Genomic DNA, 12,487 nt, shown 5'->3' on the forward strand with positions numbered 1-12,487 from the left:
TAACTGATTAGCTAAAAAGTCAGTAGATTGATTGGTGCAAAGAAGTCATTGAATGGAATTTTAAGGTCATCACACATATGAAAACAAGAAAGTTATACAGCTTACTCTTAAAATTCATTTAAGTTGCTACTATATTCAAATGTTATTTAATGTACTAAATTGGATAAATTTTGCATTACTGGGATTTTGCAGATCTAATAGAGGTGACTTTGCTCTGCTCTGCAATTTGAAACCTGGAAGCTCTTCAGTGTACTGCTTATTAACCTCTTGGCAGCAGCCAGACACCAGCTCTGAAAGAAAAATATGAACGACAAGTTTTACATTTTAACACAGTTATAAAATTACTATTACTATTAATAAAAAAGCACAATCCTGGATTTCTTAAACATAGATTCAAACCAGATGCTGGGTTCACAATACTTTCTTGTTACATTCCATATAAAAAGGGCTTAATCCTTGCTTAGATAAGATCAGTTAGGATTAAAAGGAAACTTGGCTGAATTAGCAGACAAATCCTGAGAGCACATTCTAGGACACAGGTTTTCCACAGAACTGGGTGTCTTTAGCACCAATCGCAAAAGACCAGCAATACAAGTATCACTAGAAAAATAGTAATTCTGCTTTATTCATAAATCATCTCTTAAGAAGACTCATATTCAGTAATGTTTAGCAAAATAACATTCTTTTGAGCTTTATTCTATTACTACAGTATTTCTTCTTCTCTCGTCTCTGTTCCTCTTCCACTTCTCCCTGACCCAGTTCTCAAATCAGAAACAAGTCTGAGAAGGCTACATGGGCTACCAAGTCCAAACAAAAGGATAATATAAAAACAAAACAAAACCAACCAAACAAAAAAACCCAGTTGCTTGGTTTTGTCCAGGAATCTGTATAATATGAACATTTGTCTTCAAAAATTATTATCCACATAGTACATTCCTTGGAAATTTTAAAAATCCCACATTACCCCTGCCTTTGTATTTAGTCAATGTGAACATTAGATCTTTTCATCTACTTATTGAACAAGTCTGTTTCTTCATAGGCATTTCACTGAGCCTTCTCATTCACAAATTGAGGAAATTCCAAACACTTGTGTTACAGTTTTCCAAGCTGATGACCATCCACATCACTTGTAATCTGCACGCTACCAAATCGCTATCTGGCTCTTTCAAGTGTTCTCAACAACCATTATGTTCAAATCACAACATTTATCCCCTTATCCCCCTCCTGTTATTTGTTTTATGCAAATAATTCTTATTTGCATGAAATTTATCACTGCAAGTGAGTATAACTTCACAAATATACTGCAAATGAATAGTGTATGATCCAAGACCACATAACAACTGGGTAAAAAACTATATACCACATACCTGTTTTCCTTGGTTTTGTGCCTTTTTCAAACTTAAGACTTTCCACTTCACTTTCTGTTGCCACATCTTCTTTTGAAGAACATTGATCAGCTTGAGATGGGATCTTCTGGGATCTCTGCTGCAGGCTCTCTGTTTTTCCACTAACAGGTGAAAGAATTTTCTCCTGTGGCTGTTTAGATTCAGTTGGAGCATTTAAGGGAATCAAAAGCTGAATGAAGTGATACAGTTTTCTTATTGATCATGGATTGCACTGAAAAATTCTGTCTGCAACACTTTCAGAGTTTGAGACTATTTTTCAGATATAGAAAAATAACTCTATGAAAGGATTATTTCATATAAAGCAATTCATTATTTCAGGTTTTCTTTTACATAATCAACTGTCAAATAGACTTTAGAAACACCAATTATTTTTTAACGTGAAACTGTGCAACAGTGTTTAAACCAGCAATAAATGGGTAAGCTATACCTGGGCAGTCATGTTCTCCCTTTGAAGAACTACAGATACCCCAAGAGTAGGAGCCAGATCCAAAGGCAATTGTGGTAGCTTCTGTTTAGCTCTATTTGGTGGAACAAGGACAAATGATCCTTCTATTGCCACAGGGTGTTGATCAATCTCCACATTTCCTTTCTTCAGTAGTCCAGATAAGGGTATTTCAGTGCTTCCTAGAGAGTGGTCCCCACAGCAGAGATGGATCTGTACACACACAGAGGTGCTAGAAAGTATCTGGTATGTGCAATTTTCACTTGAACTGTCTGCACACTCTCCACTAAAGGTAGCATATATGCAACAAGTCATCATCCCTAGCCTAGTCCCTGTATGCTGAGAATATGAGCAGCTATGAAATGTCAATATTTGCCCACTGCTAGGGCAGTAGCAGATCGCTGTACTCCCCTTCTGAGGACCTGTCATATCATTCCTTCCATAGGACAAATTCAATAGTCTGTGCCTTCTAAACACAGCACAGATTCTTCCCCTTAACATATAGGCATATAAAATGCATGACTGCAAGGTAAAGAAAAAAGTAATTTGAAAGCTCAGCCTTTGTGCATGTATTTAGCCACCACTTAAGCAGCAAGGATTTTTGGAATTAAGTAGCTGTTCTTAATTCCTGGTAAGCACCATTATTCTTCTTTGAAAACTTGACTCAACTGCTTCCTCCTTACACAGCTTAATATTTATAAATCTAAGTAAAAGACGTATTTTAAGAAAAAAAAAAACCAAAACAAAACCACAACACACCCTAAGATAATCTATTTTGCTCAAAGTTAGTCTTTGAAACTTACATACCGACTTGCTCTTTCTCAAATAAGGGTCACTTCAGTTTTGATTTAGCAGATCAGAACACTGTATTCTGATCTTTAATATTTATTACACTTAAGGAAAACTTCCATGCTAAAAAGAGTGTCAGCTGTGAATATACATACCTGTGCGTGTGTATATATACACATATATACAAATACAATCATACATTACATATATACACACTCCAGTCTGACAACTAGCACCTTTTACAACTAAACTCTTCATTTTTGGAAAAGCATATTAAAATTAAGAATCTGAAGACAGTGTTCCAATCCTATATCCTAAATTTTAAGAAGCTGAATGAGAAATCGGAGAAAGAAAACTGTAAACCAAAATGTGGATCTGACCTCATGACAATTCTCGTTCAAAAAGTCATTCTTTAAACATGATGCAGGCATGTATAATTCTCTGTATAAGTATATATGACATGACATATATGTACAATATATGCTATATTACTTTGTTTCAAGACTAAGATTAAATTCCAAACATATCAGTGCATAGATTTCTCCAAAAACTGAAAAATATTTAGAGAGAAAAAAAATCTGAAACAAAATAAGATTTAAACAAAAACATTCTTAATCTCTGCTGGATAAGAAAACTAGAATGGTCTCTACAAACCTCAAGGAAAATAATTTTAAAAGGGTCCAGATCCAAGACTTCATACAACTAATACTGTCTTATTTACCAGCTACACTAATAGAAACTCTATACTACCCTTATTCAACCAGTCTCTTGTAATTAGTTAAGTGTGAGTTATGCACAGATTGTCATAAAGACGTTAAATACTACCCAATATTTAGAATCATATAATCATTTAGATTGCAAAAGATCCTTACGGTCACTGAGTCCAACTGTCAACCTAACTCTGCCAACTCCACCACTAAACCATGTCTCCCATTTAAAGGCAAAGCTAAAGATAAGCAATATCCCATAACAGCCCAAATACGTCTCTAGTGCATTTAAAACCAGTATTGGGCTAAGGAGCGGGGAAAAAAGTCAGACCTCCCTTCTTACTCACAGCGAGTGCTGAGGACAGTGATTTTAGAATTTAGGCAAGAATGACCTGAGCAGCTGGCATGGGATTAGCATAGGCAGCACAAAGCAGGACTCAGGGTTGCAGATGGTCTGATTGCAGTGAAGGTCCCAGAGCTCAGAGCTCTTGGGAATGCCACATTAGCTCTTTTGGTATATCATGTTCCAGCAACACCTTTTATCATGATATGTAAATTAGCCTACCATGACAACTATATTATGAATTCTGTATTCCATTTGAGATGGGAAACTCGCTGCTAGGGTTTCCCTCATATTAGCGAGAATGAACTTCTATTTGGGCCAAACTTCAGCAATACAATCTTAGTTCTGGAAACAAAAATGCTTCCCAGATTCAGCCTGAGACATATTCTATTTCTTTTATTTTCATTATTTATTTTCATTCACATTTGAGATGAAACAGCTTACCTGCAATTTTGACTGTGTACAAAGATAAACATGAAGGGCATCAACTCTACTACGTATTCGAACGGAAGCTCTTTCTGGCTCAAAGTTTGGATTAATTAAATCTGTGAAAGGTTCATTTGTGACATCATTTCCCAGTAATGAGTAGTAGAAAAAAAACTCAGGTTGTCGTTCAGGAAGCTTCATAGTACTAGGAACTAACTGAAAGAGATTCAGAAGAGAATAATGCATCTCCTTCACTGATGTAGAGTTACAGTAATTCTTCTGTAGACAGCTTAAATTGATCTCAAACTACCAGGCACCTGACCTAAGTCCTAGCTTGCACTACACAAATGAGATAACTTTTAAATACCCAAACTGAAGTAAAAAAAAAAAAAAAAAATCAAACAATTTACAAGCATAACAATAACTCGCAAAATGACCAATTTTGAATTACCTTTAAGATTTGGCAGCACTAAGGGCTGTAACTGACATCATATATTCAGTAACATCAAGCACTGCACAAATACTTAGAAATAAGCACTGTCTTCATAAAATATTGATAAGATAAACAAATAATGCAGATTAGATACTGAGCTATTATATAACTTATGTGATTGAATAAGAGACAAAGAGACAAACAGTTACTTCATCCGGTAGCCAACTGCAACTGTCAGCTCAATGCCTAAAAAGGCACAAGCCACCCCAGAAAGACCACAATAAATTTACTTAAGGTCCTACACTTTTTATGTGGGAAATTATTTTCCCCGAAAAAAAGAAAGATAAGACCGAGGAGAGTTTACCATACACTATGAGTTCCAGATCAATTAAAACCATGCTAGCTTGGAGTCATGACTTTCATGGTAACTTGAGTATATCAGATAACATGTATCAGTGTGGCACAGTTCAGCATAAACATAGTACCTGAGGTCTAAAGCTGAAACAATTATTAGCACAGCACTTCATCCAAGCTAATAAGTTCTTCCCTTAGGCAACATATAAATTCTACTGTCTCATCTATCTTACATATTTGAAAAATATTTCACTTTGTTTGAACTTCAGCAAATGGGCACCACACTGAAGACTGGTATGATCCATATACACACATTTTGCACTATATTGCAACACAGAAGTATGTATGATTTAAAGTAAATGCAACTTTAGCACTCCAAACAAATTATATTTCATCTGTAATTTGACATACATAGTTTTAAAATGAAAACTAATGTATATAAAGTCAATATAGGACAAGGTTATTTATTGCAAGAAACTTAGAAAACAATTAAAAACCCTTACTACAAATAAAACATGTGAAGGTGAAAATACAAAGGTAGGATAGTACCTAGCAAGGAAACAGACCTGTTCCAACTGTGTGGCAAATGCAATGGTTACAGACAAGACAAAGTAGTCTCTGCAATACTCTGCTGGTCCAATTTGATGATAGCCCTCTTCTTCATTCAAGACTGGTATAACGCTTTTAGGGTCTAACCCAGGAAAAAGAGTAACTACTAAGAGAGAAGAAAAAAAAACGTAAGCAACTACTGATCTTATTAATTGCTGCAGCAATCTGATTCTAATTTTGCACTTCAGTATCGTACACGTGGAGAGAAAACTGCAAATAAAGACCTTAACGCCTGGTAGCACAGCATCACAAAACACAAAAAAAGTCCCTAGGTATACTTAGGGATAGCTACAAAAAAATTCTCAAATAAATTTCTATTCAGTGGGCACAGATGTGATTTTGAACACTATGCTAAACAGAATTCTAGTGCCTGTTTTTGTTAAGTGTTACAGTGAGTGACATTATAGTGACTGGAAGATTACTTCACCAGGCTAGAGTCTATCATGCTGTTTTTTTATTTTGCTCATTAAAGGAAATGCAAGATAATAACTGTATATGACAACCTGTTGAAAAAGTATGACGTGCCATTCCACAGACTTTTGGAATGTGTCATTTAAAGATTTTTCATCTGAACTCTTCAGTGCATAAAACACATGAATTCTAAAAGGAAAACTGCCTGACTAGACTAGAACTGGGTAATCCAGCTTTGTCATATCCAGTGTCTGGAACATTAATTCTACACCTGTGAAAACTCACACATTTTTTTTCCTCCATTACCTAAATATGGTATTGACCAATCTTAAGGTGACAGAAGGAAATAAAAAGTTGGTAAACCTGTTTGTAGCAATTATTTCACAGAAAACATGAAGTAGAAAACAGTGCTGGGTGAAGGCAGAAGGGTTTTCTTGTATTTTCTGCCAATGTCGTGAGGGGTAGAAGAGCTTGCAGGCGCAAATATCTCAAGGGAAGTGCAGACTAATGAACCATTTACAGTATTTCCTTGCCTCTTTTACAAACTTTACAGCGTTGCACTGTGAACCTGAATGCTGTGTAATTACACTGAAACTTAAATACTGTCTTAACCCATCTTGAAATGCAGCCAAGTAAGTGAAGTCTGGGCCAGAAACCTTGTAAAAGACTTACTGCTACTGACCACTTTGTTTTTACAAAATCACAGCCATAGATCATAAGCAGATAATGAATTTAGAATTAGGGAAAAGTTACCCTCATGGTAAGAACACAAAGTATCATAAAATCAGTAGGAGAAAATCCACTAATTGGTACCAGAGGCTCATTTTTCAGAAATTAAGTAGATAGGTTTTTGGATAGGAGATCAGGGAGGGGGGGATGTAATTACGGGTTTGGGGGTTTTCTTGAAGGTCTTTTAAATAGCTTCTAAGACTTTGGCTTTGTTTTTTAAAAACCATTAACTTGCACTAAAAAAAAAAATTAAAAAAAATCACAGATAAAAAAAAATGACTGAAAGGCACAGCACAAAGCTATTTACCAGTGTTAACATTTGAGTTCCAATAGATTTTTGACACATTTTTGACCCAACAGGTTTTTGACACATTTCACATTTCTTTTGAGAGAAATGAGCAAAGGAATTCAGAAGCAGAATGAATCCCAACAGTAAGTAGACACTACCAGAAAAAAATCCTTAACAATAGGTCATGATCTATGAAAGATTATCTATCTATCATGATCTACTGAAAGATTAGAAGAAAAACCCATCAAAAAAGCCAGAAGCCTACCCAACAAATGAAACATTTTACTGTTTTACAATTCCAAGCCCAAACTACTGAAACTTTACCTTCTGTAAAGAAGTTCCTTTCTTATTTCTTACATTACAGAACTTTCTAAAAACCAGAAATACAAGTAAAATGCCCATGGGAGTTAAGTGATTTCCATTGTAAAATGCAGCTTGTCGCACAACTACCACAGTAAAGCATCCTTGAAAAATTTATTACTACAAGGTACATTAATCGGCTGCAAAGGATTTGCATTGGAACTGCTGTGAAATTAAATTCGAGACTTAACACATTTGCAACAAGTCCATCTGGTATAGGAACATTTTAAATTCAGTGTGAATGATATTATGTTACTTACCCTTTCCTTCTCTAGGGGGTGCCTCCTTGGCTTTAAAATCATCAACCAGTGCTTTTGAATCAGTCTCCAACACAACACCTATTTGTATTTCAGGTTTAAATTTAGGGTACTTGTTACTAAGCAAAGGATACCATTTGGGTGCCTACATAATTAAAATCAAAAATAAAAACCAAAAGCACTTTAAAACCCAAGAAAGGTAACATACTATTATTATAGAAAACTCGATCTTAATCTAGCACTTCTACTTCATCATCTACAGAAATATACCTCGGTTTTTATTTCTAAAAATTTGATCTATTTTGAGTACACTATTATCATGAATCACAGAATCAAACAGATTGGAAAAGACCTCTAAAATCATCAACTTTAACCCTTGATCCAACACTGCCATGGTACCTAGACCATGGCACTAAGTGCCACATCTAGTCTCATCTTAAAAACCTCCAGGGACAGTGAATCCACCACCTCCCTGGGCAGCCCATTCCAATGCCTAATTACCTTCTCTGTAAAAAATTTCTTCCTAATATCCAACCTAAAGCTCCTCTGGCAGAGCTTAAGACCGTGCCCTCTTGTCCTACTGCTGGTTGCCTGGGGGAAGAGACCGATGCCCACCTGACTACAACCTCCTTTCAGGTAGTTGTAGAGAGTTATGAGCCTGAACCTCCTGTTCTCCAGGATAAACAACCCCAGTTCCCTTAGTCTCTCCTCATAGGACTTGTGCTCCAGTCCCTTCACCAGCCTTGTTGCTCTTCTCTGGACCTGCTCCAGCACCTCAGTATCCCTCCTGAAATGAGGGGCCCAGAACTGCACACAGTACTCCAGGTGTGGCTTCACCAGCGCTGAGTACAGGAGCAGAATTACTTCCCTAGTCCTGCTGGCCACACTGTTCCTGATCCAGGCCAGGATGCCATTGGCCTTCTTGGCCACCTGGGCACACTGCTGGCTCATGTTCAGCTTCCTGTCAATCCAAACTCCCAGCACCCTTTCTGCCTGGCTGCTCTCCAGCCACTCTGTCCCCAGCCTGTAGCACTGCAGGGGGTTGTTGTGGCGGAGGACCCGGCACTTGGCCTTGTGGAACCTCATCCTGTTGGATATTAAACAGAATTGGGCCCAACACTGATCCCTGGGGGACACCATTAGCGACTGGTCACCACCTGGATGCAGCACCATTCACCACCACTCTCTGTATTATATGAACAGATTCTGTAGAATGGTTCCCAGAAGACTAGCTGAACATACTCTTTTCCACCAAATTGTACACTGAACAAGTTAGGAAGATAAATATACAATAAATCTTTAATTAGAAGAGAAAACCTTCAAGTCCTCAACTGAAAGTGCACAGTATGTATTGCACTGCAAATGTATGCATTGCAAATCCTTAAGAAGAGTAATGTCAAAATAATACAGGGTCCCATATTGTGCTTACTCTGTGCTGTAATAAGGGGTTAGAAATAATTGCCTAACACATCTTCCACTGAGGTCCACCAAAAAAAAAAAAAAGAGAAGACTTGATTTGATGATGGAGACTCAATTCAATTGTTCAATATCTATTGCTTAGATAATTTTTTCTGTGTCGTTAAAAAATGAAATTGTATAGAATTATTAGTTGCAAGCAATCCAATTATCAAATTCAGAAGTAAGCAAGATTAGTACAGCAACACTTTCATTTGTGTATGTTCTCAGAGCCAAGAAAGAGACTCCTATAAAGAAAAAAAAAAGAAAGAAAAAGTACTAACCCCCCCACATGATCATCATACATGATCAAGTAGAGTCATACTCCTTAATTCAAATTGTAGTAACAGTCCTGTTGTCAAAACATAATTTTTAAAGCTTTATACATCATGATATACCTGTTTCTTCTCCTGTGCAGCTCTCAAATCAAGAACAATATAGCCTATATTCTCTTTAGCTGAAGACACGGGATCCAATGCAAAACACTGGAGTTTGATAGGTGTACGCTGCAGCCTGAAAGAGCAACTCAGTTGAAATACTAAAAGTTATCTCTGCAATTAGTTCTCAAAAATAATTAATAAGTTTCAAGCACACCAATGACATAAAAATTATTTTTTATATAACTAGTTTCATTAGGTCAGAAACTGAATTTATATTGAATGTATTGTAGCTTCATCATTAAGTGAGAGAATGAATCAAGTGGTTTAACTTTGTAAAAGGAGCATCCTTGAGCCTGAGTCTCCAGGGCTATTAAAAAGACAACAGCAACAAATAAATACAAACTCATCCACATACAAGAAATAAGCATAGCGCCTCACAGGAAATTTGAATTTCACTTGTAAAGGCATCTTAAGAATAGGACTTACGGAGAAAGTTTTGTGTAAAGTCCCTAACTACATACAGGCACAGATAAGGTGTCTGTGCTTGCACATGGTACAAGCAGGTGTCTTTCTCTTGTCAAACAAAGAAAATACGGCCTCTTTAATTTCTTTGGAAATAAGGTTGTAGTAATACAAACTGTAAGTTAAAACCAAACATTCAATTTCTCAGCCCTTCTCCCTGACATTTTCAAAAGCCAGAAAAGCCTATATAAAGTAAGTTAATTTCGTGTCACAGTATACATAAGAAAGCTTGAATCCAATGCTTGAATTATAGCATTAATAATTTGCTCTAAGCTCCTGTGGGTTTTTTTTCAGTGGTGTAATACTACATGCAGTACCTCTTTTTGTTATGGTAACATTATGCTAGACTAAAGTAAAAGAAAGTTTCTAAAAACCAATTTAGTTGACAGTAACACAAAAATTGTATTTCAGAAACCGTAAAGACAAGAAAATCAAATTTTATTTCCAAATTAGATTTAACTTTTTAACATTACCTGTGCTGATGAAGTGCTTTCCTATCAAGTTCCCAAGCCAATTCTGTAGCAAATTCTGGCTGATCAGTATGCTCTATGGGATCAGTAGCCAACTGTTCGCCATCAAACTTTGCTTCAACTATAAGACTGTGTTTGGGTCGTTTTGGAAAACAGCGCCCTGTAAAACAGTGTACCTGCCATGTGCCATCACTAAGAAAGAAGCAAGAGCCCAGATTTATGCCATAAACCGATTACATAAAATTAACTTCCTGTACCACGTTCCTTCCACTTACTCAAAGAGCTCAGATTTATGCCATAAAGTGATTACATACAATTAATTTCCTGTATAACTTTTCCTGCACTTACTCTAAAGCTGTTCTTTACATTAAAAGGAAAAAGCTTTCACACTGTGCAGAAGTATTAAAGAAGAACATAACATAAAACACACTATCTGTGAAGCATCCAGAAACAAGGTATTAAGTAACAAAGAACAGAGAGAAAGAAGCTAGGCAATTGGTATGATTTCAGAAATTTATGATTGGTAATAAATAAGTGAGCAGGTGAAAGAAAGCAATTGACTACTCTGCTTCAACTGCAGATATTATGACTGCCCCACACCTACGTAGCAGAATATGATCTTATAAAATTAGTAAAAGGTATTTTACCAGCCACTTTCTGGAAAAAAAAAAAAGTCACTACCAGATTAGGAAAGAGTCTAAAACTGTATGATTTGTCCTGCATTCAACATCATCTTGTATTCTGATTAACAATTTAAATGATTGGAGGAAGTGAACGCTTAAAATTTACTTATATCACAGTGTGGGGAGAGGACTATGGGCATTTTAGGGAACAGGAACTTATTTCTAAGCTCCCTTGGCAAACTACATAAATGGACAGAGAGTTAACGGGATTTACTTGCCACAGAGAAACCACTCCACCAAAAAACCCCAAACAACCAGGAAACAACTCGAAACAAAAAAAGACAGCCCCCGGACTCACACACTAATTAGACCACAGCAAGTAAAATCTGTAGAAATACAAGATGAAGAACGAATAGCATTCAAGTCAACACTACATAAAAACTTACAGCAGATTTCTAATAAAGGATAGAAACACCAGAATACTGCTTAAAAATAAAGTAAAAATAATAATAATAATTAAAAAAATCAAGGCAGGACGGTTGCTTTCCTCATTCATTTTAAATAATACATTGGGTAAATACCTCCAAATTCGAGTTGGGGGTAGCCAGCCCTGGCTTTAAGATACGTACGTCCACAGTTTTACTAACATAGCCTGATTATTCAGTGTTGCTTGGCTTTCGCCACTCACGCCACCAGAGCAAACACCTCCGAAGGCAGTGAGCCCCCCTCCCTCACATTCCCTTCGGCATGGAGACGATGAGCAGCCCCCGGGAGGCCGCGGCCGTCACGCCCCCACCCCGTTACCTTCTAGCACAGAGACGACGATCAGCAGCCGATCGGCGGCTCTGGAGACCATCGCCCCGCTCCGCCCGGGGGCCGCCGGGACCCCTGGGGCCGCTCCGCCCGCGCTGCCGCCGCTCGCCGCCCTTTTGCCGCCCCGGAGCCTTTAAAGGCCAACCGCCGCCGCGCTTCCGCCTGGCAACGCCGGCCCCGCCCGCCCCGGGACCCGCTTCCGCCGCCGCCACAGGCACCGCTCCGCCCCTGAACCTCCCCTGAGCCGGCACCGCCCCCGCACCGCCCCTGAACCTCTCCTGAGCCAGCACCATCCCCACACCGCACCCGCTCCGCCCCGGCACCGCTCCTGCACCGCTCCTGAGCCGGCACCGCCCCGGCACCGCCCCCGTACCGCTCCCACACGGACTCGGCACCGTCTCGACACCGCCCCTGCGCCGCTCCCGCCCCGCCCCGACATCGCCCCTGCCCCGGCAGCAGCACCGCCTCTACCCCCGCACCGAGCCCGCACCGCTCCCGACCCGCCCTGACATCGCGTCGAGCTAAAGGTCTCTGAGGACACCGCTATTACGTCGCCTCCCAACATTACTCGAGCACCCTGCACTGCCAGTGGACCAACACCAGCTACTTCAAAGACATCCCTTCTATTAAATCCGGGAAGTTTCGTTACTTCCATCCCCCCTCCGCCCC

The 12,487-nt window shown here is 38.6% G+C and overlaps 1 protein-coding gene across 6 annotated transcripts in view; it reads right to left on the bottom strand.

Annotated features, from left to right (window-relative positions):
• CEP120 (centrosomal protein 120) overlaps positions 1-11,902 on the bottom strand; it is a 63,669-nt gene extending 51,767 nt beyond the window's left edge. For 2 of the 6 annotated variants that reach the window (XM_027652571.1, XM_027652568.1), the window contains exons 1-9: positions 11,810-11,902; positions 10,386-10,542; positions 9,409-9,523; positions 7,559-7,700; positions 5,467-5,615; positions 4,132-4,329; positions 1,834-2,061; positions 1,368-1,575; positions 180-290 (exon numbers count right to left, since the gene is read on the bottom strand). In XM_027652571.1, coding sequence (XP_027508372.1) covers positions 180-290; positions 1,368-1,575; positions 1,834-2,061; positions 4,132-4,329; positions 5,467-5,615; positions 7,559-7,700; positions 9,409-9,523; positions 10,386-10,542; positions 11,810-11,861 — 1,360 coding nt within the window. In that variant the 5' untranslated portion in view covers positions 11,862-11,902. Of the gene's footprint in view, positions 1-179; positions 291-1,367; positions 1,576-1,833; positions 2,062-4,131; positions 4,330-5,466; positions 5,616-7,558; positions 7,701-9,408; positions 9,524-10,385; positions 10,543-11,809 lie in introns of those variants that run through there. The other 4 variants (XM_027652569.1, XM_027652570.1, XM_027652572.1 and 1 more) reach the window with 4 other exon arrangements.
• Positions 11,903-12,487: the final 585 nt, after the last annotated feature.

The sequence above is a fragment of the Corapipo altera genome, unplaced genomic scaffold (genome assembly GCF_003945725.1).
Source record: "Corapipo altera isolate COAL_440 unplaced genomic scaffold, ASM394572v1 61286, whole genome shotgun sequence".
Taxonomy (NCBI): domain Eukaryota; kingdom Metazoa; phylum Chordata; class Aves; order Passeriformes; family Pipridae; genus Corapipo; species Corapipo altera.